At 38.3% G+C, this 26,031-nt stretch overlaps 1 protein-coding gene across 1 annotated transcript in view; it reads left to right on the forward strand.

Annotated features, from left to right (window-relative positions):
• Positions 1-26,031, forward strand: part of CHM (CHM Rab escort protein) — a 144,815-nt gene that overhangs the window by 38,787 nt on the left and 79,997 nt on the right. The window contains exons 3-7 of the mRNA XM_084638216.1: positions 2,842-2,914; positions 9,307-9,431; positions 16,856-17,240; positions 24,069-24,185; positions 24,796-24,916. Coding sequence (XP_084494342.1) covers positions 2,842-2,914; positions 9,307-9,431; positions 16,856-17,240; positions 24,069-24,185; positions 24,796-24,916 — 821 coding nt within the window. The remainder of the gene's footprint in view (positions 1-2,841; positions 2,915-9,306; positions 9,432-16,855; positions 17,241-24,068; positions 24,186-24,795; positions 24,917-26,031) is intronic.

Consider the following 26,031-nt stretch of genomic DNA (forward strand, 5'->3'; position numbering starts at 1 on the left):
TCAACACTAATCCCAGAAAGAAAAGGAGTACTTGTGGCACCTTAGAGACTAACCAATTTATTTGAGCATGAGCTTTCGTGAGCTACAGCTTGCATGCTGTATACATGTATACATGCATGCATACATGCATGCATCCGATGAAGTGAGCTGTAGCTCACGAAAGCTCATGCTCAAATAAATTGGTTAGTCTCTAAGGTGCCACAAGTACTCCTTTTCTTTTTGCGAATACAGACTAACACGGCTGTTACTCTGAAACTAATCCCAGAGAATTTCCTAATTTTGATTGCTCTACAAAATAATACATGAATATCTCTATCTGATATGACCATTTTTTAAATTTATTAAAATCCTGATAGTTAATGCTCTTCCTTTCAGACTGTCTACTTCTTCGTGGGTTTTTATCAAGAATTTTGCTATCTTTGTCACAGCTGAAATTACATCCCTACCTGTATCTGGACAACATTCTTTTCAGAGTATTTTGAGTGAAGAATTGACAGGTTTCTACTGTCACATAATGCAAGTCATACATAGATGTATTATAAATTCTGAAAGGAGCATATTCATGCTTTTAGAAAAGATCCCGACTTCAGGTGATAGGATCTTGGGAAAGGCATATCAGAGGACAAGACTATTGTGATTCATTTAGAAATAGTGGCATGCATACTTAAAGAAATCGTACGCTCCTGTAAACATTGTTTGGGACATAAGAGACCATTATAGAGACTTTTGATTAAAATAAAAGGCACAGTACTGGCAATAAAAAGAGGAAGCTTTATCTTAGTTTTAGATGTGTCAAAGGTGTACCCTACTGAGAAAGATTAGACCACTGCTGTCAATTTTTCACAGAATGTCCCATCATTTTATCACAGCATGTTAATACTGCTAGTAGTTCTTGCTGAAAATGTATTTAAAATAAAGGACGCATAAAGTTAGAATAGTTTCAAATTTAGGAAGGCCAGTCTTACTCAGTTTTACATAGGTGGGTTTGTTTTGCACATTTCTTGTGACCGCTGCCCTTGCTTGTTCTGACAGCCAGACTGCATTCCATATTCAGGGAAACTTACAGCTAAGGTGGCAGGTTCCCTTGGCAAAATAAATCTTGGTGGCTACATTTTTTTTATAATCCCAGAAGAGGCTGATTAAATCATTTTCAGGTATTTGTTTCTCTGGTATCTCAGGAAAGAACAAAACAAAAGTAACCAGTTTATCTCTGCACCATTGGAAATGTGTATGGGGGGGCATACTTGATTGATAACTTGATAAAGGGCTGAGATCTGAGTCAAACTGCTTTTTGACGGACTGAATCAAGTAAGCATCTTTCACGCTTATATTCTATTGATTCCAGATAATAATAAATACACTTAAGTTTTCACTTTTTTAAAGCTTTCTATGATTATGAATTCTCTCTATACCCCAGTGAGGCAAATAAAATATTTGCTCCCTTTTACAGATGTGTTGGCTTTCCTAATGAGTGCTAATGGTGACAGCACTGCAGCTCTTTCCTCTAGTTAAAATGAAAACCGTGGTGGAGGAATTGTACAGCACTGTGAGGTCTCTTAGAGAAAAGACCTAGTCCACTTGGGCCATAAAATCTTAAACTTTAGATTCTGTTAAATGAGGGCAACTTTAATTCACTGATAGCAGGATTTTCTGTTATCTTGAGGGAAAATGTCCTATTTATGTTCCTTACTATTTCCCTGAAGTAACTGAAGGAATTTTGTAGGTCAGTTTCTAGTCATGAACAATTAGACATTGTTTAGAAGACCTCTGTCTTTCATGTGTTAACTAAGCAACAGAGTAGAGCATCTCCCTCTGGTTCTAATGAAGTCTTTGTCAGTACATATAACTCTTGTGAAAAACATCCTCCTATAAACATGAGTTGAACTCAAACCCTCATCTTAAACTTTTCCATTTCTGAATTCAATCAAGGAGGAATTATGATTTTTTTCCCATCTGGTGCAAAATGCAACCTGCCTTTTTTTCTTATCTTTCTGAAAAGTTTAAATAATTATTACTCAGTGTTTTTAAGCTTCTGTTACAGAAATTTTTAAAATACTCCAACATGGCAAAAAAAAAAATATTCATTTCTTTTGTGAAGTGCAATTAAAGAAACAGACTTCAGGTTTGTATAGGTAATAGTTTTCCCTTTGCTTGATTTAACAACTTTGGCAATATTCTAAGCTTAAACCCTATCTTTCTTCCCAAACATGAGTCTTTAATTTATCATGTAAATTTACCAGTCCATTGAAGAACACATTCTGGCTTTGATCACTTTTGAAAAGTCCCAACATACTTTAGATAATTGGTATTAGTGTTCAATCCTGTGAGGTAGCATCTCTTTGTTTTTTCTAGGTGTGGTAGAATCCTTTCATTTTATCAGTATGTTTATATTATGTTTGCTTTCTTGCTTCCTTCCCATAAAAGTAATATTTAAGTTTTACTTAATCTCTTATCCATATAATGGAAAAGCTCACTCGTTAGTGTGTTGTTTAGAGAAGTGTCAATAGGAAAAACTTAAAAAGGGAAGCCAGAGGACCAGCTACTTAAAAGGAAAAAAGCACAACTATTAACTGACTTTTGTGCTGAAATTAGTAAATTGACAACCTCCATTTCAAGTGGGAAAGAGCAAATATACTGGAAAGCATTCAGTGAGTAGTGACAAATCAGCAGAAATTTGGTTCTTTTGGTTCAGAATATAGAATATGTAATTCTGTGTATAAAAAATAATTTTCCTGAAGTTCTGTAGAGTCCCATAAGCAGTATTATAGGTATCCAGTAGCTATATTTTTAGTTTTTTCAACCAAGGTGTTTTTTTTTTTGTTTTTTTTTTTTTCATTGCAGGAGAAGTTACTATGGAGGAAACTGGGCCAGTTTTAGCTTTTCAGGATTATTGTCCTGGATTAAGGAAAACCAGGTAAGGAACTATAATGACTTTTTTTCTCTCTCTTGTCAGGTTTCTAGTATTCTATTTTTTGTGAAAACATTCATACATAACAAATAACTTAGGAAGTGCCTAGTACTCTTTGGGTAGTACATATTTAATAAATATTAAAGTCAGAAAAACAGAACTACCATGCATCTCATTTTTATACATGGACAAAACTGGAACATTTTATTTAAAATAGATAACTCTTAAACAGCAGTGCAAGTAGGGCAGTCTGGTCCAGTATGCCATACCAGCATATTTATAGCTGGTATGGCGTACCTGAAAGACACAGGTGGAGCAGAATGTGGGGCTGCTGGGTGGCCCCATGCTGGCAACTCCTCCGTGTGCCTGTACCGCCCCAGCCCCGCCTCCACCCCTGTCCTCTGGCGGGGCTGCTGTACAGACCCCAGATGGACCCAGCTGTGTGGAAGGGCTGGGGCAGTAGAGCCACGACAGAGGAGCTGCTGGCGTAGGGCCACCCAGCAGCCCCACGTTCTGCTCCTTTCATCGCTGCAGTTCCGAAGTCTCCGGCGCAGCGGGAGGACAGAGTCCTTCTCCCTCCAGCCCCCACAAGGTAAGGGGTGTGTGGATCATGGGCAGGGTGTGGCGAGAGCATGGGGGCTTCGGGTTGGGGGCGGGGCGGGGAGGAATCCTGTGGAGGATCACATGAGGAGGTCACAGTGTCCCCCCTTGCCGCCCCCCGTACCAGTAAGAAATGGATTCCACTTGCACCATTGCTCCTAAACTAAACATCTGGTAATCTCAGTATTATAACTGTTGATTATAGTACACATTATCAAAAAAGACATCTGAGGTATATCTTAAAATAAGATAGTACTGTTTTATATTTAATGTCAGTACCTTAGTTTTCAGTAATACTGAATTCTCTTTTAGGAGTATAAATGAGACTATACAGCCACATAATAGGTATACTTTATTAAATGAGCTTTTATAGACTTCACCCATCATGGATATAGTCTGAATTCATTGTATCTGTTTGTAAGAAGTGTTCTGTTCCATTTCAGTGTCATTAATGGATTAAAAAAATACTAATTTGCACTTACATGGAATATTCCAAGTGAGAACCTCAAAGCACTTTATTGATACTAATGAATTATGCCTCACATCACCGCAGTGAAGAAAAGTGTTATCAGTATTTTACAGAATATCAGAACTATTTTATATGCTTACGTAGCTTGAAACCGGACTACGTTAATGCTCACTGTAAGACTTTTAGTGTGCTCCAGCAGGGTTTGCACGGGCCAGTTAGTGTGCAACTTTACCACGGATTAAAAATCTTATACTCCTCTGATGCAGATAAAACCACCATATAGACAAGCTGTGGCAGAGCTAAGAACACAGTCCACATCTGCTTTTGGGGGTCCTGTGGGAACATAGCTCTTTATGCTCATTCTGTATCCTGTGTGTGATAAGGAGGGTGGGTGAGGGGTGTATATGTATATTAATGTATACACACAAATAAACTCTGTAATCCCAGTTGTTGGTATAATTTATTTCTGGACAGATTGCCATGGTTTTGGTGTAGTTATCAGATCCTGCCTCTGAAAGTTGTCACGTAGCCAAGACAAACACTTCAATTTTAATGCAGATAATGCATTTTTCTATAACCAAGGCTTATGTAATTCATGACCGTCCATTCAAAGCTTTTTAAAGAGGGCATTCACTTAGAACAAGGGGGCATTTGAACTATTTTAGCAAATGGATATGCACAGTTACTGCTTTATTGCTTTTAAATTCCTGTTGGGATTATCTACTGAAGTGTTGTGAAGCCAGCTAATCCATAGGAAATAACCGCTCCAGTTTAGTCACGTGTGCCTATTTATATTGATTTATACTAAAAGGAATAGGGCTGCTCAATATCAGAACTTAAAATTGGAAGTGAGATCACCACTTTCATATATGTCACACAGTTGTCTGTTTCCTGGTTTTCTTCCTGAACACTTACTCCTTTTGAACCAAGTAGTTAGCCAAAATTCAGGATCTAGCAGGTTGTTTCCATTAGGGGGAGAAACTGATGATGAGTCAGGTATTTAAGTCCAGTCGTGTCTATTTACAAAGATCGTACAAAGTCCTGTTTCCCTTAACACAGGAGGAGTTAAACTGCAGGAGTAGTTTCTTTCCTCGCAGTTCCAAGCCTCTTTCCAGCCAACTCTCTCTCTCTCTCTCTCTCTCTCTCTCTCTCTCTCTCTCTCAAAGTTCTCTTAAATTTTTCTCAGGGCCATGCTACAAGTCTTCCTCTTGACTGTTTTAGGTGCTTCCATTTTGCCTTCTCTGTCTGTTTCTATAGCTTGTCTCATTTGTACATGCATGCATACCTCAATTTTAACAATATCCAGCCACCCTGGGTTTGCATTCATTGATATCACTCCACTCTGGATTAGATTCTTGCATGTGGCCTGTGTTTTAGCTGGTGGCTTCTATTGTTTCAGCTTTCTAATCCCATAAAGGAGCTTAATTATTTTGTAGAGATATGAATCTCATGGTGACTTTTATGTCCACTAGTTTCAGTTAGGTTTCACCCAAACCCAGTCATAACAGTGCACAAACTAACTCAAACTTCAATCTACTTACAGTACATTGTGATTTTGAGTAAGTACTATAGATATCGGAGAGCATAACCATTTTAGCTAAGTTTTAGCTTTATCTAACCTACCTAGCAAATCCTAAAATCTTCCCATTCATTCAGTTCTTGCAGGAGCTCTCTAGAGGAAGTGTACATTGAACAATAAGAGATCCTAAATATTAAAACTTTCCATAATGCTCTGCTTTCAATCAGGGTGACAAGGTGGGTGAGGTAATATCTTTGGACTAAATCTGTTATTTAATATTACTGTAGTTAAAGTCCTATTTGGGAATTTTGATGCATTAATTTGGAAAACAGACAATGCCCTTTCACTTTTTTCATGTTTGATGAGGTACAAATACAATCACTTTTTACTTGACATTTTGCTCTTTAAGTGTCCCTGACTCTAGTACCCTCTAACATTAGCAGATATTAGTAGAAATTATATGTAGTAGCTTTTTTCTTTAATTCTAAATAAACTTGAAATTGTAATGTTTCAGTAATTCTTAATATGTTGGAATCAAATGCCAGTTTATTTTACACGATGTTTTAAAGTAACAAATAAAATTACACATCAAATAGATAAGGCAGTTGGTATGCATGGGTTATCAGGAAATGTAAAAATATCCTTATTTTAATATGGAAATCTGTTCAAAATTTTATCCTTATGACTTCAAGTATCTTAATACATTTGCTTTTTAACAATGTTTGCTATCCACTTTCTTTCACTTGCCCCCTACTTGGCAACTACAGACTAGATACTACTTGTAGCTGCAAGAACTTCTGCAAGACTGCCCCCTTGTGACACTGCATTTTATCCAACAGGCACTGAAAAAGTTACACAGGTTACCCAGATTTGTGACTAACTTGAGAGACTATCATTTTTTATTTGTTCTGTGCTTTCCGTATTTTTGAAAAAAAATGAAGAATTGCACTTTGTGCAGAGCCACAGCATCAAATCACTGAAAAAACTGTCCCAAATGCTTTGGGTTTTGTGTAAGAATGCAATCACTACTTACATGCATTCTCCATCAGGCTTAAGAAATTGAGAAGCATAATTGTATATTTTCCTTTCCTTTTACACTCTTTCAGTCCTTTCTGAATCTCCTCTGCAACCTACCTTATTTACGGTGAGCATGATTGTTGGTGCACTTTCTTTTATTTCTGAGCTAGCTCTCTTCCCACACCTCAATCAGACATAGTCTATAGATACCTCTGCCCTACAATCAGACTAAGTTGGGGGAGGGCATGAGCAGCAAATCTCAGTCCTCAATGTACACATTACAGACACTGGAACACCCTTCCTTCTACAAAAGCATGTGGATCAAGATGGCCTTTCAGCATTTGCTAAAGTTCAGTGGTTTGGGGCTCATTTAGACCAAGGGTTTGGAGTTAATTCTAAAGGTCATGTCCCCATGAGAGAAGGCCCTGCCAGCATCTCTTTCTTCTAAACAGTGTGGCTCAAGAATTGTGGTTCAAGCATTGTGGATCCATAGCTGCTACTTGATTTCCTTTTATCTAAAACCTTGAATACAAGAAAAGACCCCAAATTCTGTGTCACTCTTATTGCACCCAGTTACATTTGGAGAAAAGTCTGTTGCTCAGGGTCGTCCAGGAAGTCCATGGCACAGCTAGGAAGAGATGGCTGATCTCAACTCCCATTTTATGCACAAGACCATGTTGCCCCATTCTCTGTTGTTGTACTGGCCATATCTTTTTGCACAGACAGCACAGTCTATTTCTCCATTACCTTTCACTTTAACTATGTGATTGTTCAAATTCTTTGTTTCACAAAGCTGTTTGTAAGATGAGTAAACTCTTAATTATTTGACAAAAGCAAGCTTTACAAAGTGTCTAGAGCAGGTAGGTTCTTTTTTAAATACTGTCCCACAATAATGCTTCTCTTAGAAGGAGGGTGGGGTGGTACTCCTATAAGAAAACACCCTACCTCTCCTCCAAAGTACATAAATATGCTACATCAACAGATCAGATGACCTTCCCCTCCCCCCCCAAATAAAGCGACAGAAGCCACAGTGCTCTCTCCAAGAGCTCCACTTTATAAATAAATTGACATATACATACAAACTGCACAAAGTAAATGAGTTACCAAGACTTGAAAGGAAATGGTAGCACTGTTTCTTATAATGAGATCACCAAAACAGCCAGCACGACTGTGAGGATAACAGCATGCTAAACAATCAGCAGTATATCGTACCTGTTTTACTATTATGCTGGAGACAATTGTGCAGACCGGTGATTTCAACCTTTTTTCAGTTGTGGATCCCTAAAAAAAAAAAATTTTGAATGGAGGTGTGGACCCCTTTGGAAATCTTAGACTTAAACCCCCAGCTGTTCGCAGACCACAGGTTGAAAATCATTGGTGTAGATTGAGTGAGTACTTTGCACTAGAAAGGCCAATAAGGGGTTCTTTAGTTTTGTGAAGATGCTTTGTCATATCTTAGATCTTTCATAACCTATTAATAGCAGTTAGGGGGAGTGATGAAAGATGTCACATAGGGGCTCAGTTAACAGTAAGACAAATGTTTTTTGTACGTTTCTTAACCACTTTTTGGTAATTGTATAGAAAGATGAGTTTCTTCCTTCTCTGTGATGCTAAAAGAGAACTTGTACGTGCCCAGATTGAAGATCAAGAGGAATCTTCCTTATTCTCTGAGTAGTTTGTGTCTGTTTGCCACTGAGGCATTTGACAAATGTTCTTTGTTTCAGGTGCTCTTCCAAAAATAATCTAATGGCTCTTGTACTTAAACAAGCAGGATGTTAGCAAGAGCTAACCTCTTGGGAATTGACTGTAGCACTCATTTTCTTTCCAGAGAGAGGTTTCTTCCTAAAATCTCATCATTTGACCTAGGTAAATTTCTAGCCTGACTAGCTAATTCTCAAATCACTTCATTCCACAGTGTGGTCTCTAATACAGGAGTTCTCAGCCAGAATTGAGGAATCAGACTCTTAGGGTGTGATTGGTGTGCCAACCTGTGCTGCAGTGCTTGCTTTAATCTAGCTAACATGGCCAAAAACTGCGTCTTCACTGCTATAGGACAGGCTTCAGCGTAGGCTAGCAACATGAGTACATACTTAAGGTTCCCATCATGCCTGTACAGCCCACACTGAAACCTGTGCTGCTGTATCTTCATGGCTATTTTTACCTCTACTAGCTAGATTTAAGCTAGTGTGGATATGCCAACCCATTCTGCAATCCCGCCTTGGACTGAGTTACAGTTATGGAAACTAACTTGTCAGATGTAATACTAGTTTCTTTTTTAAATAGCCTATTTGATATTGCTTGCAAGCTAAGTGAATTTTCACTTTAACGTACCATGTCAACATCTGCCTGACATAAATAGGTCTACAAATTTGAAAAAGAAAATGCACGAATAGTCTCTGTTTTTACCTTAACTTGCTTGATAAACTTCCAGTAGAAAGTCATCAAATACTACATCAGTCAAAAGATGTATTATTGGACTTTGAAGTCTTGTATTTCACCATGAATTATAAATGCCAGCTCTCATTTTAAATACTTTTATTAGTGCACACCTGTGCTCCTATCTAAACTGAATGAATATCTAGCTATGGAAAACTATACATTTTAAGCTGTACAGTGGCATAAAAAGGAAATGTTCCTCAAAAACATCACTAGAAAGTTAGATTTGATGGAACTAAAGTTTATTTCAATTTACAATAGCATCCAAGTTGGTAACATTTTAAGTTTAAAAAATTAAAGCACTCTTCGCGTGAAGCAGAGTTCAGAAAATTTCCTATCTTATATTTTTTTTGTAAGGAAAAGACTGATGTCAGAGAGGATGGTGAAGATTGGAGAAAATTGATCCTTAAAACAGAAGAAGCTATTTCTCTTAACAAGCAGGATAACACCATTCAGCATGTAGAAGATGTCTGCTATGCCTGGTAACTATAAGTAGTATGGAAGATATATAAACAAAATTCCTTGGTATAGCTTTTTATATTGCGAATTAATTACATTGTAATATCAGTAAAAGTGATTTTTTTCCTCTTTCATCTATATCCTTTTGGGTTAACGAAAAAATGTAGCGTTATAAATTGCTTTCCGAAAATCCCGTACTTAAGTCTCCTGTACTTAGTTGAAGCTGGCTGATCCTTTACTGACTTTGCTTCAGATTTGATATAATAAACATTTTGGGCAACTTAGTGAATAAAAGGCTAATATTTCATTTCTGATTGGAAACCAGCAATAAGGGGTGTTTAGAGGTGCTGTGAACTACTATATTTGTTGTAGTTTACCTGAATGCAGACCAGGAAGATGCCCTAGAGAATTATCTTTACACTCTTAACTAAAATCTCTCCCATTTTATGGTAGTTGTAAATAGAAGAACATAGGTAAAATGAGTGTGTCCAAACAGTACTTCAGTAATATAATTAACATTGATATAAAAATTGCAAGAGTGATAACCAATTTCAGTTCTTAACAATTCAGACAATAAACAAATTAAAGATTGGAGTGATATTTTAGATTGAATTGTCATGAATGAAGGGTCCCTTTTAATGTAGGGTAAATTCAGCTAAGCATTCCTGTGGTATATCTACTTTGTGAATTTGGGTGCCTAATGTAAGTATCAGAAACCAGTCGATATGTACCTCTTTAATACTGGTTCAGCATTGAAAGGTGATAAAATGTTTAACAGGATAAGCCTTAGTTTAAAACCAATACAATTATTTCAAAATCCTATATTAATACAATATTGGTTAAATACACAAATCATGCAGTTCAAAAACTAACAGTTTCAGCAAAACTGCTGATATAAAATAAAATCTAAACATAATGGTGGTAAACAGCAATGCTATGTGGTACAGAAGCACAGCAATGCAGAGTGAACATTAGCAAACCTCAGTTTCAAAACTGGGTGACTTACGTGCATTTAATCTTGAATTCAATGCAAAAGCTACAAAATATAATTTTTTTTATTAAGATATCATAGTGGATACACACCTCAACTTTAGCCTCAATTTCTGACTTCAAACTGGACTAGACAAAGCATTAAAAGAATATTCATTCATTTTTTGTAAATAAATGTGGAAACAAGTTAGCTGAATGTAAAAAATAGCTTTATGCACCCTGTAGGTGACAGAAATCAGGATATTCAAAAGTTGAGGTTTGCACACTAGGTTATGATGCAGATAAAATTTAAAGGTTCCATTTGTCTTTTAAAACTACTGTGGCTAATCCTGGTTATATAATCACTGCCATAACTTTATCATAATAAATGTTCAAAACCAGTACTGAAGTAGGATTAAAAGTTTTAGTCTCTCTCAGATATAACTAATTGCCAAAGGGGTTGCATGCTGAAAAATGGCTCTGACCAAAAGCAGACTCAAAAATGGGTTAACTAAAAATATTTTCAAATATTTTACAATTTGTACAAGAGAGTCTTAATCTGAATTTACAAATTAGTTCTAGTTTTCTTTTAAGCACCCAAATAAGTCTAGGTCATTTAATAACATCATGTTTGCTCCGCTTTCTGCCACCAAAAAAAACTGGTAGTTGGATAAAAGTAGCAAACAAAAAGTTTGCCTAAACAACTTAAAACTTTTTTTGAGAGAGTTGATCATGGTACTTCTGACAGCTTACATGTTCTGTCTGGATTTTGTTGTTGTTGTTTCTTAACTTTATAACGCCTATGAAGTAACCATTAAACATTTATTTTGAAAGAATAAACAGCTGGGTAGCAGTATAATATATACTGTGCAAATTTGAAATGAATGGCCTCAGAACAAAGTGCATCCATCAAAGGAGAAGAATACTGTTTCTGCAACAAGCTGTATTGAAAAAAGGCAAATGGCTGAAAAATAAATAGTGAACACCTGTGCTGAATAAATTAACCAGCTGGTTGGCAATTTTTCATTTGACCTATCTGAAGGGGTGGCTGTTACAAGGCATTAATAAGACACATTCACTTTGAGATATTCCTTTGTTACTACCATTAATTGATGAATGGTGGTAGATAATATTCAAAATTTACACAACAATTTGCCTGCAGATGTATCCTTTTTGTGAATTAGTAGAAAATTGTCTGTCCAAAGGTTTAATTTGAGTGATTTTTCTTTTTTTATAGACACAGTTGTTACATTATTCAGGGATGGTTATTCCTATAGGAAAGATGTCATGACTTTGGTTTTAAAAAGGGGCTGGACTTCTACTATAAAATGAGTAGACCTGAAAATCATACAAATTGAGATGTTCATGAAGGGGGAATTGAATAGAAATAAATTAGTACAGTGGAACTTCCTTATATAGTGAAAGTTTGATAAAATAAACTTCCATTTAGAGTGAGGTGGAATGCTTTGCAAAGTCCAAATTGAACTCGGGTTGTAATGAATTTCTGCGTAAAGTGAAATAGTTCTGTGAATTCAACTTGAGGCTTCCACAATGTCTGCATTTTGACAGAGAAGAACTTTGTATGTAAGGATACAGCCAGGGTGAAGTAAGACCTTCATTTTAATGTTTAAATAAATATGTATAGCTTATACATTAAGTTTACACAAACACGATATCCTATTATACAAATAAATACCACCACAATATTGAATTGATTTTTAATTGTACAGGTTAGCCGAAATTAATTTTCAAAATATTTTCTAAGGAAAAAAGTAGTCATACTATGTCATTTAAGATATTGTAGCTAGACATTAACACTATATAGAGAACATTAATTTATAAAAAGTTAATATAAATCAAAATAAAAATGACACAGCAAAACCGTGATCATTTCAGCTTTTTTGTGTGAACACGTATGTGTGAATTATTTTTCATTGGACTGTTCCAGTATAAGTGTATGTATAAATATTTATGTAAATTGTAGGTTTATGATGGATTCTGAATATGTAATGCTATGGTATAAAAGTTTTATTGACATAGGTTGAGAATAGCTGCATTGCTCGTGTGCACTAGAGTCATATGTGACTTTTACAAATGGACCAGAATGAGTGCCTTTCTACCAAACCATACTGGTGTTTATTATGCCCCATTTACTAGAAAAACTTTTACAAATTTTGGGGAGTTTCCAATGTGATTAGCTGTTGTTTTTACCAAAGTCACGTGATTTAATACCATAAGGCACCTTAATACCATACCAACTGTATAGATATCAGACAGAAAAGTAAATCAGAAATTTCTAAAATTACATAATCTATAAAATTGTCATGAAGCCTCAGTTATTATTTCAGAGGGAGAGGTATTCCCATCTTTCCAGAACCTAGTTCTAGAACCGACTGTTCCTATGTTTATGGAACCATAAACCTGTCTATGGGTCCAGGACTGAATATTCGCTATCATGCTCCATTGTGTAACTTTGGGGAAAATTTCCATGATGGCCTGGGGCGGGAGGAGGGTGAATGTTTGTGTAGCAATTTTAAATAAAAATGACAGCTTGAAATCTGCTCAGATTTTTAGCATGAGTTATTCAAAGGTGTATGTAATAATATACCACAAGGTTCTGCAGTGTCACTTAGCCAACTCTACTTTGGGTGGGAGAAGTGGGTGTACTATACTTGGAAAAAATCTACACGGGACCAACAAAAGCAAAGTACTAAATTGTAGTAATTTTAACTGTAATATTCAGCATATTATCCTTAAACTTCTTTTCTTTCAGGTTCCACAGCCTCTATCCCATCTGAAGCAAACTCCATTTAGAATATAAATGAATAGTAATAAAAATTTAATAATATACTCTATACTGAAATGCCAATTTACTCAACTGCCTGTGGACTGGCTTCAACAGGGTTAAAGATCAGGGTTCAACAGGGTTAAACAGATAAAGATCTCCGCACGGTGCTTGCTGGCATATCCCTTTTCAGTATGATCTGGCCAGCTACAGCAGGGATGGCACTAGGAGGGTCTGAAAATAAAGCATAAGTAAATAAGTGAACACTCACAGATGCTCCCATCTTCCTCTCCTTATGCTTGTGGCAAACTAGGTCCATGTCACTTCCACAAGGGAAAAGTTCTGGTTCCTGCTGTGTGTAAGGGGCTACCTCCCCTTCCCCTGCCAACTAGGATGACCAGGTGTCCGGTTTGCGACTGGAACATGTGGTTGAAAAAGGATCCTGGAGGCTCCGGTCAGCACTGCTGACCGGGCCGTTAACTGTCTGGTTGGCAGCACCTCTGTGCTGCATGGCTTCCGGGAAGCAGCCATCATGCCCCCCGCCCCCCCACTTCCTACATATAGTAGCAGCCAGTGGGCTCTGCATGCTGCCCCCACCCCAAGTGCTGCCCCCGCAGCTCCCATTGGCTGGGAACCGTTGCCAATGGGAGCTGCGGGGGCGGTGCCTGTAGATGGGGCAGCGTGCAGAGCCACCTGGCTGTGCCTCCATGTAGGAGCCTGAGGGGGGACATGCCAGCTCCTTCCGGGAACTGCTTCAAGTAAGCACTGCCCAGAGCCTGACCTCCTCCCGAATCCCGGCCCTTATTCCCCTCCCCCCACCCTGTGAATCCCTCAATACCATCCCACAGCATCCTCTGCACCCCTAAATCAGTCATCCCCAGTCCCATCCCAGAGCCCACACCCCCAGTCGGAGCCCTCACCCCCTCCTGCACCCCAGCCCTCTGAGCCAGCCCGTGAGGGTGGGGAGAGTGAACCATAGAGGGAGGGAGGGATGGAGTGAGTGGGGGTGGGGCCTCAGACAAGGGGCAGGGCATGGGACTCGCAGAAGAGGCAGGGCAAGGAATGGGGCAAGGGTGTTCGGTTTTGTGCGAGTAGAAAGTTGGTAACCCCACTGCTAATGTGCTCGCCACTGCTGCCTTTGCTGCTATGCTGGGGATGATTGTGAGTCAGTCCTTATGGTTTGGGTCACTGGGGTCTCTATGAGGTTCCTGGGCACTCCCAAACCCAGAGGTGGGGAGTCAGGAGAGATGCAACCACATGTAACCATGCCAACTCCTCTGCCTGCTGCTTCCTTGTAGTAGCCTTTTCTTCCCAATCCAGAATGGCACCCCTGGTTTGGGGAAGGGCTTATTATCCATCCCCTTACGTATGCAGGAGCCAGTAGGTTTATGCTGCACTTCTGTACAACCACTCAGACACAGAACCCTCATCAAGCCTGTAGGGTGGGGTATTGCAATCCTTAAAGGCATCTAGGGTTTTCTTCCAATGATGACTCTGACAAAGTGCCCCTGCCTCTGAGGAAAGGGTTGCATTTTGGTAACACTGTTGTTAGGAGAATTTTATATGTACTGATAGCCCCTGGAATTATAAACTGTACCCTTGCAGATCACCTTTAAAATCACAGTTCATTAGTTTTCAGCTGAGCTTAAAATGTTTATTCAGTGCCTTAATGGCTTGTGGTAGAAAGATAAAAAGATAATGCAAAATTGTTGCTGAATTGCTTTCACTTATAATGACATTGATTTGATTCATCTCAGTTGGTAGCATAAACTAAAATTTCAAGTTCAAAAGTACTAGTTGCTGAGGTAGACTTCATTGAAGTCCAAGATGAAAAAGACAGATGAGATTAAATGTGGAGTTCTGCTTTATAAGGGGAATTTTAAAGAATTTTTTCATTATGAAAATGAGGAGGACTGAGCAAAATACTTGCTACTTAGGGTGACCTCCCTTCTCTGACCAGGTAGCCTTTAGTGTAGGCATATTACAGATTAATCAGAACTGCACAAAGACATGCCTTCATTATAATATTTTACTTAAGCTTATTTCCTGATGATTAGATACAACCTACGTTTAATGGCATTCTGGGTGTATGTTTGTATTTGGTTAACAAGTGAACTATACTGCTTTAAAAAAAAAAGTTTTTGATACTTGAGGAGACTGGCCATTTTCCATGTTCATATCACCTAAGTGGCTAATTTCCAGGGTTTTGTTAAGGAGATGTTAAGGAGGAAGAATCTATGGCTGCTGGGAGGCAAGGAGCAGGTTGGGAGTCTGCTTGCAGTGAGTCCTACTTAATCATGCTTCTGCTCTGCCAGGAACCTTCTTGTTGCTGGTCACTGGTGTTCTTAGTGAGTCTCTCCTGTTCTGTTTCTAGGTCCCACCTTATCCTCAACCCATAAAGTAGTAGTGAGCAGAATGAGCTTGCAGTAGGAGCCAGGGTCATGATGGGTTAAATCTAACATTAGCAGTAGCCAACAGCTGAAAGCAGGGAGGCTGGGAGAATGAGGCTCTATGCTTGCTTGGATGGGTGGTGGCCCTTCAGAAGATCAAAGCACGTGCTAACAGGGAGAAAACTCTTGTGGAGGTGGGGATGAGCCACATTTTGCAGGAAGTACAGGGGCCCAAGGTATGCATGAAGCAAGAGTAGAACTTTTCCTTAGGGCCCTATAGGTTTACAGAATACACACATCCTGAAAATTACATGGTTATATGGGTCTCATGTGGTTATTAAAGGGTTAATAAATTATTAATAGATGTTATAAATGTGTAACATACACAAGTAGTGTGTATTATAGATGGTTATAAGCACATCAAAAATGGTAATAGATTATTATAAATCACGATTATAAGCAATTTATTGGATTCCATAAGAATCTGACAATTGATTAACTATTTATTCATTAATCCTGTATATTAAAGTCTCATTTATAAATTTATTTACAAAGTGACTGAATTGTACGTACATAAGCCCTGAATACTGAAATCTGAACCACATGGGTCTTCAGTGAGACTCCACACTGGAATAAGGGCTGGTTTACGTAAATCAGATTGCAGGATTAAGACCAAAAGATATATTGAAAGCTCTTATGTGCCAAAACTTCAGTTCATAATTTTGTATTTCTCTTGAACAATTGATAGACTCATAGTCATAATATTCTTATTCAAATCAAGTATTCCTTATTCTGAGAGTAGTCCCTTTGTCTTAAATTACTTGCTTTTCAAATATCTTCAGTGACTTAATGATTTAGGCTTTCCAACAGGTTTTTGTATCCATATAAAAACCATTTCAAATGACCTTTTAGTATCTGTTTATTTTTAATATCACACTCCTTGTTGTTCTGTTTTGGCAACTAACATCTGCTGCATTGTTTATCATGTTGAGTTTTAAGAGTTACTTGTTCTGTTAATTTGCCTGGTCTCATGTTTTTTTAATGGAAAATAAAAATACAGATATGGAGTTTGCAAGTCTACTATTTTATATATTAAAGTAACCCACATGAGTAATAGCTTTATAGTCAGAGAACCAGAGTAGTTCAGCTGATCCAAATAAGACACCTGATTTGGACCAGGCAGATGAATCTAACACCTTTCATGAAAGGGCTGCAGATATTTCCCATTCTTTGTAGTAACTCATAATGTTGCTTGAAATAAGTTCAGTTTTAAGGCTATTTTAAAGACTCTCTTTTTAATCAGTCAGGATTTAGCTGAAGACGTTAAAGAAGCTGGTGCATTGCCAAAGCTGCCAGCCTTTGAAGCTTCTGATACTCGTGAGGCTGCTCAGGAGTCTGAAAAAGAGAGCCTGCCGGTGCAAAGCCAGTCATTAGGGACCGAGAACTGTGAAATATCTCCAGAAAGTGTTACGTGCAATGATCCGGAGAGTATGACAGAAAGGAAGGATGCAGAAATGACCTCTGAGAGAGAGAACCTCTGTGATGCAACTTCTGACCAATCTGCTTTGGAAACAGGAAAAACAGAAAATGTATCAACTGCAGAAGCTGCTGCCTTGAAACCAAAGAAAATTACTTACACGCAAATTGTTAAAGAAGGCAGGAGATTTAATATTGATTTAATTTCCAAGGTAGGAACTAGTTGACTTTCTTCATAAAAAAAAAAAAAATTTACTTCATTAAAAAAAATTGAAAATACCTTGTGGACGTTTAAGGGTTTAACAAGGCGGTCATAACCTGACTGGGGAAAAAAAATTGTGCTCTAAAGTGGTGTGCATGTTATACTTTTTAAAATGTCTGTTCAGCATCACAACACAATGTGTGGTCTTGAAGGCCTGGGTGTTTTAAACTAAAGAAACCAAAAAATATCAGCTCAGAAGTACAGTTGTAATAGCATATTTCCCTGCAATTGAAAGCTTCATTCAGAGGTCTAAAACTCTTTTCTGACTGCAATATTTAAGATAAAATGGAACAAAACTATATTTAGCAACAGAAGTTCATCTAAATGAAAACTTCAGATTTTTTTCAAGATGCAGAGTATTTTTCATATCAACCATATATCTATTTAGGGAGTTCTTTTAAGCACACTTTCCTGAACCCAAGAAATTGCTCCTTTGAAGCAGTCATGGTTCTTCATTAACAAGTATTTATTAGAGAATTTTTAGTTTCCGTGTCATTGACACAGTGGATTGTAATAACTTGCCTATTGAAAAATATCAGAGGCAATTAGTCCTTAATATAACAATTAAGCTGATTGAAGCTGTGTGTGTGTGTGTGTGTGTTCGTTGTTCTGAATTCCTACTCTTGTGCTGTTTTTAATTAGAGCACAGAGTTACTTCTCAAAACCAGGTTCTTTGCTCTTTGGCTACTTCACAGTATATGTACAGTATACATAAAGTGTGAGGGGGGCAAGGCCAGATGGCTACAGGAAAGTAGTGAGAAACAGGTACGTTAGCCCCAGGTTAAACATATTCCTGTTACCATGGTAACCAAATGGCAGTTGCTCCAGGTTAATCAAGACACCTGGGGCCAATTAAGATCCTTCCAGAAAGCAGTGGAGACAGCTAGGTTGATTGGGACACCTGAAGCCAATCAGGGGCTGGCTGAAACTAGTTAAAAGCCTCCCACTTAGTCAGGTGGAGGGCGTTTGTCAGGAGCTGTAAGAGGAAGCCACGCCGCTGGAGACACGGAGCAGTACAAACCCTATCAGGTACAAGAAATGAGGCCCTGAGGTAAGGGTGACGTAGATATTGAGGAAGTAGGGGCTGCTGTGGGGAAGTGGCCCAGGGAATCGTACTCGTCCTGTTTCCAAAAATTCATCTACCAAGAGCTGCTACTATCGGGGTTCATAGGCTGGAGCCCAGAGTAGAGGGCGGCCCGGGCTCCTCTCCCTGACTAATCACTGAGAATGGGAGACAACAGGGACTGTGCGAGGGAGGATAGGTTCTCCTCACCTCCCTTGCTGGCTTATAATGAAAATGGCTCAGTAGGCTGTGACCCTTGCCTCTAGAGAGAGAAGGCCTATGTGGAGGGTCACAGTGGGCCTCTGAGGCTAGCAAAATCCTCTAGGAAGCACGGGACCCACTGGTTGGAGTGGGAGTGGAGTGGAGGTTGGAGCTTTGTCCCAAAAGCTATGGAAAAATGTCTGCTTCTATGTTGACTTCAGTGAGCTTTGGATCACATCCATAGCGTGTGTAACAGATGTTTTCAAATTCAGAAACTGAACTTTATTATCGGGAGCTGGAAAATAAGCAATCTCTTCAATAACATATTAAAAGCTTAGAGTTAAAATTACAAAAAAACCATTTTTGCTAGATTCTCAGCACTTCAAATACAGATTTTCCAATTATGTGCTGTCACAATGATATTTAAGGTTCTATGATTAACAATTTACAGTAGCTAAAATAGAGAATATTGTGTTATAGAGCACATTTTATGTCACATATCCCAATGCCTAGACCAATATTGGCAATTATATTGCAGATAATGCTAATTCCACAAAATTCCAGAGCTCTTAGTTGACGGGCAGTGGGCACACCAGAGCACCCAACTGTCTCAATTGGATCTCTAGGGGGACGTACACAGGCAAGGGAGAAACACCTGAACAGATAACTCCTCAATAATGATCTAAAGCTAGGATACAGTGTAGGACAAATGAAAGTAGAATGGAAGGGGCAGAACAAAGGTAGAAGAAATGGTCTGGCAGAGGGAGACATAAGGGGTAAGAGCAACAAAAGGCTACAGTAAATCACAGCTGTTCACGTCTGGAATTGAGACTTTTTAAGACTGATCCATGCTGCCCTAGGTAGTGTTCCAGTAGACCTTTGTCTTGAAAAGGAATCATTAAAACTCACTTCAGAGGCGTGGCTCTTCAGAACTTGAAATCTGAGATGGCAGCCAGGATTTTGCATCTCCTATGGAACTTGACAAATTTCTGCACTCTGGGACAGACAACTTTTAGAATGATAGCACTATATAGGTAATTTTCTCCAGTGAGGCATTACTTTTAAATTCAGTAATCCATCTTGTGCTAGTGGTTACGTTCATGTCCTCCCAACAGTGTGCAATAAATTTCTAGGTTATACAAAGAGTAAAACAAAGCGGATTATAAGGTTTTATGGCTAAATATGGCTAGTTTCATTCACCAGTTGAATGCAATAAAAGCAGGAACTAAGCTTTTGAAAAACTTCCAGGAATTTTTTAATTAGAGGGGACATGCATTTTAGGGAATATGACGTAATGGTATTTAACTCATAGAGGAGAGACACACAAATAACAATTGTTTACTGAAGAAAAGGAAGAAAAGCCAAATTATGTTTGGAAATAGATTGTTAAATAAAGTTTTAGGGAAGCATGATACAGAGAATGCACATTCTCGATGTAGTAATAATAGGCTTTTCAGAACCTGAGTCAAATGTTTTAATAATGTTTACTTAAAAATTCCTTTAAGGTTGTATTTACCTAATCAACATTTGATCAGAGAAAACCAATTTCATATTTTTTTTACTTCAAGAACATAAGGAACTGTAAAGTTAACTGATTTATAATACTTCCCTAAAGCAGTAAATAATATGAGAAACAGATTAATAGTACAATGTAAATCAAATTAGTCAAATCAAGGAGTTAACCATAATACAAATTAAAATTCTTTAATTTAAAAGAAAACAATTTGAGAACAATAATTGGATATTATTGCATGTGTCAAATCATTGCATGTGCATAATCAGTAATAAAATCACAAAATTAAGATAACACCAAGGATAAGCTAAGTAAATCGTTCAATCTCTATGCAGTTTATTTAGCAGCTTACTTTCTCTTGGGGATACAATAGAGGCTAAGGTTGGAATCTTACCACAAATTACTAGAGGTTGCCTGAGATGTGAGAAGATTTGCTTTCAGCCTAGGTTGTACTATAGGATTATATGTTTGTCATAAATATAAAGGGAAGGGTAAACCCCTTTGAAATCCTTCCTGGCCAGGGGAAGCTCCTCTCACCTGTAAAGGGTTAAGAAGCTAAAGGTAACCTCGCTGGCACCTGACCAAAATGACCAATGAGGAGACAAGATACTTTCAAAAGCTGGGAGGAGGGAGAGAAACAAAGGGTCTGTGTCTCTGTCTATATGCTGGTCTTTGTCGGGGATAGACCAGGAATGGAGTCTTAGAACTTTTAGTAAGTAATCTAGCTAGGTATGTGTTAGATTATGATTTCTTTAAATGGCTGAGAAAAGAATTGTGCTGAATAGAATAACTATTTCTGTCTGTGTATCTTTTTTGTAACTTAAGGTTTTGCCTAGAGGGGTTCTCTATGTTTTTGAATCTAATTACCCTGTAAGATATCTACCATCCTGATTTTACAGGGGGGATTTCTTTATTTCTATTTACTTCTATTTTTATTAAGTCTTCTTGTAAGAAAACTGAATGCTTTTTCATTGTTCTCAGATCCAAGGGTTTGGGTCTGTGGCCACCTATGCAAATTGGTGAGGCTTTTTATCCAACATTTCCCAGGAAAGGGGGGGTGCAAGTGTTGAGAGGATTGTTCATTGTTCTTAAGATCCAAGGGTCTGGGTCTGTAGTCACCTAGGCAAATTGGTGAGGCTTTTTACCAAACCTTGTCCAGGAAGTGGGATGCAAGGTTTTGGGAAGTATTTTGGGGGGAAAGACGCATCCAAACAGCTCTTCCCCAGTAACCAGTATTAGTTTGGTGGTGGTAGCGGCCAATCCAAGGATGACGGGTGGAATATTTTGTACCTTGGGGAAGTTTTGACCTAAGCTGGTAAAGATAAGCTTAGGAGGTTTTACATGCAGGTCCCCACATCTGTACCCTAGAGTTCAGAGTGGGGGAGGAACCTTGACAATGTTCATGCTGTTCTGTATTGTAAACTGAGTCTATAGGGCCCATATTTGTGGACTCTGTTGCCAAGCCTACACTTGGGCATCTACACTGCATTGTAAACCTAGGTTTAGAGTTGCTGGACCCAGGTCTCATAACCATGCAAACATGTTCATAGAGCACTATACAGAAAGTCTGTCTCGGGTCTGCTGCTTAAACTTCGTTGACACTGCAAAATGACAGCGCTTGGACCCGAGTTGCATTGGGGCTGCAGGCCCGAGTCTTAAAGGCTTTTTGGCCTGAGTCAGATTGATTTGTGTGTGGATGATAGGGGGCTTGGGCTTAAAACAGTCTGAGGATAACTATGCTGTGTAGACATACTCTTACTGGCCACACATACATTCTCCACCCCATTCCCCCCAAAAAACAGTTGACAGGTCTTTCCTGGCAGGCATTCCTGCATAGGTATTAGTGTATCCAGTTAAGGAAACAAAAAGATAAGTTACTTGGAGGGCAGGGGGAGAAAGGGGTCTTCTCTTCAGCTCACTTGCTTTGTGGAGCTTCAGGGTCAGTTAGGAACTGCAGTTTTGGGGACCTGTCTTTTCACTCAGGTGCAATCATGCTTGTGGGCATCCTCCTCTGGTCAACTGGCTGGCCTATGATATTGTCTGTCTGTGTTTTTTTTTTTTTTTTTTTGAGGGAAAGAAGGGAAATAAGCCATCTGGTTATCATTATGGTGACCTTGGAAAGCACACTTCTTCCTTGTTTAGTTAGTCTTTTAAGGGTGAAATTCAGGCTGGTATCATCCCACAAGACCTCTGTGTATCAGATATTTCAAACCCCAATTGCATTATCTAATCCTGGTCAAGTGAGGTCATTCTGACCTTGGTCCATCTTGTGGCCCTCCTTTCTACGATACTGCTTCTTTATCACGTCCACAAATCTGTATATTTTTCCCAAGCAACCAATAACAGGGGAATAACAAAAGAAGATGACTTGACCCAGGTAAGGGGAATTGAGGTAATTCTGGTGAACAGTCAGGGCTCCTGTATGGCTTTTTTGACGATTAAGGCCTGGCCACTTTCCTGGTCATAACTTTGACTTAGAAAAGTTGTTCATTATCCATTCACATATTTCATGATTACACTTTCTCAAGACCTATGAGATCTCATGACCACAATAAAAAAATTACAGATCTGTCCTTTCTGGGGAATTGTGTGAAAGGTTATTTTGTTCTATCAAAGCTCAAAGCTGCCTCAAAAGCTACTTGTAAATCCTGTTAACATAACTTTAATTTGCCATTTTTAAACAAGTTTAATGTCTGCATTACTATGGGTCTATATGTCCTACATATAAACGAAAATTCACCCTTATACTAACTGACTCCTGACTCAATATCACCAACAGGATTAAGACTGAAAAAATTCTCATGGCTCTTTGATAATTCCTGATATAAGGGGAAAATAATACCTACATAAAGCAAGATAACTGTGGCTGTCCATCTTCAGAAGAGGAGGAAAAGGAAAGAAACAAACTTTTTTATCATTTTACAATTTACACCTACAGAAATGTAACTTTAATTTAGGCATCAGGTTTTTACGATATTTTAACAGCTTGAAAATACAAGTAAATCAGGACAAATGTGTGGTCAGCATCAAATGAGAGCATAGCCTCTTCTACAGAAAGAAGCAATGCAGTACTAAATTGCTAATTATTTGTATTGTGTTAGTAGAGGTCCTAATAGAAAGTGGGCCCATTGTGCTAGGTGCTATACAGACATATAAAACATGGTCTTGGTGTGTGGGTTGAGAGAGAGTGTTAAATTAAAGATGACACCCAAGTTACAGGTCTGAGTGCTTTGGAGCACGTTTTTGGTCATGGTAGTAGGAGAGAAGGGAGAGCTTAAAGGGAGAAAAAACAGGTGCTCATGTTTGGCCATGTTGATTTGTGCGCTGCTCACTGGCCATTCATTAGATATTAGGAAGGTGAGCCTGAAATGCAGGGCTGGACAGAAGAAGATGGACTTGGAGCCAGAAAAAGGGTTGTTTTGTTAACCAGTATACAGATAACTCTATAAGTGGATAAGATCTCCCAGGGAGAGGCTATAAAGGGAGAAAAAGAGGTGGTCTTGGACAGAGCCTCGTATATCTTTCAAATCTCAAGTGACTAGAGCAGAAGACTGTTTCTGTAACCATTCTGAGGATGTAGAAAGGCAAACAAAATACAAAGGAATGTACAGAACTTTTATTGAAATCATACAGCAGTGTTATCTGATAGCCAGCAGTCCCTGTGTAGTACAGATGAGAGCTTCACCTCTTCCCCATACACTGAACCTAATATGCTGATTTTGCCAAACCAATAAAACCATATCACTGATGGGTAGGAACATATTTTCTTATGGGATGCCATCCTTCAGCTATTTTGTGTGTGTCATCCCTCTCACTAACCAAATGTTATCTTATTCTGGAATCTTTGTATTTCTTCATATCCTCCTATTTCACAGTACTTATTTATAAGCAATTATGGGAAAGAGCCTATAAATCTGATACGACTAAGGTAACTGTTTCATTTTGTGTAAGTACTTGGCTTTTCTTTATCCTCAATTATTTTATTTTCTTGATTTCTACAGCTACTCTATTCCCAGGGACTGTTAATTGACCTCCTAACTAAGTCTAATGTTAGCCGATATGCGGAGTTCAAAAATGTCACCAGGATTCTTGCATTTCAAGAAGGAAGAGTGGAACAGGTACTGTAGAAGAATGCACTATATAAGTTGAATTGATTCTGAAATATAAATGAATTGAAATTGATATTCATGAGACGTTTTGCAGTTGTTTGTTAGTATTTTTCCTGGAAAATGTCTCTATTTGCTCTCTGACGTGATAAGCAGGTAATTCTACTGTCTCACTTCATAAATTAAATGTTAGGATATTGTTCTGCTGAAAGAAGCATGTGGAACTAAGTAGACTACTGCCTTAGACCTTAAGGTCATGTCAAACTACTGTTGACTCAGCAATTTTTTAAATCTAAAAAAAAAAGCTAATTTTGTAGTTTTCAGACGACAGAGGTAGACTTGATCTGTCATTTGCTCCTGGTTAGGAAGGAAATGCCATTATTAGGCCAATGGCAACAGGAGTTATTTGGCAAAGCTAAGAAAAGTTGTTCATATTTAACTATCTCTGCAGTCAGCAAAGATGCTCTTGAAGCTGATGGAAAATAAAGAAAAACAAAAACAAAGTATCAGGATATTCTGGCTATTGGGAATAGATGAATATTAAAATGCTCAGCAGGTAATCAGTATAACAAATCTCTTTCCTTTCTTCCCTTTGAAAAACTACTAAAATATTATTTTCTAGGTACCTTGTTCCAGAGCGGATGTCTTCAATAGCAAACAGCTCACTATGGTGGAAAAGAGAATGCTAATGAAATTTTTGACATTTTGTTTGGACTATGAACAACATCCCGAGGAATACCAAGGTAGTGCATTTCACTGAAATGTTGCACAGCCATGTGTTCATTCAGTTACCTGTAGTTTTAATAGTGCTCCTCTGTTTTCACCCTATTTACTTTTATCGATTCAGTTTCAAAGTATGTCTTAACCGTTTCCTGACCTTTTCACTTCGATATTAAATTCTGCTTCTCAAACTCCCACTCCTTTATTTTTCTCAATTTCACCCCCCCACCCCTTGTTTCCATAGTATATTGCTGCTGGTTTGCAAAATGTTGTTATAAAGTAACTATTTTTTACTGAAGTATTTGCTAATTTGATATGATATACATGTTTTTTTCTCTTTTGGATAATGAATACATCTTATTTTTGATACCCTTAACAGATGTTGCTGTAAACCATGTACATGTACAATGAGTACTCATGTACAATGAGTCCGTCTTATACCTTTAAAAAAGGTGTTTTAATTCTATACTTGGAAGCAGTTCCTCTGGGCAGGCATAGAGTAATACCCCCTGCCCCCCCACCCCCCCACACTCTCTAGAGTTGCATGGAGGGGAGAAAGAAAACCAGATCTGAGTAGAGTTGAACCAGGAGCTGCAGGAATAGGTGGACAGTAGTCAAAGAAAAAGGAGTCGAGCCCAAGGAAATCTATGAAAATCAAGGCTATTTTGGATTGGATTTTGTGACTATTTGGAAGCTACTGACGGTGTCAAAGGATGTAGTGATGTGCTCTCCAATCCGAATGAGAGAGTAGTTTGCCTGAGGCATTCTCTGCCCTCTAAAATTTAGGGTCTGAGTTAGAAAATACGTGGAAAATAAAATGGCAACACACTGAGGAGAGGAAGTTAAGACGTTACAAAGATTTCAGAGACTGAAGAATCCAGGTGCCTTAATAGATGACAGAAAATGTAAAATGGCTTTGCTTTTGAGCAAAGGATGTATTTGAGTACATTAGTTATTGTAAGTGAATTTGGAGTTGCTTTGGCTGAATGTGACCGTTGGATTGGATGGCTGAAATAATAGCAGGCAAGATGCCAAGCACGTGTCAGAAAAGAGAATTGGTCAATATAGATAATGAAATGATAAAACTAGCAGAGGGAAGTATGTGACGGACTAGTGATGAACTCTGAGAGATCCTGAA

The sequence above is a fragment of the Lepidochelys olivacea genome (assembly GCF_965140295.1).
Source record: "Lepidochelys olivacea isolate rLepOli2 genome assembly, chromosome: 9".
NCBI lineage: Eukaryota > Metazoa > Chordata > Testudines > Cheloniidae > Lepidochelys > Lepidochelys olivacea.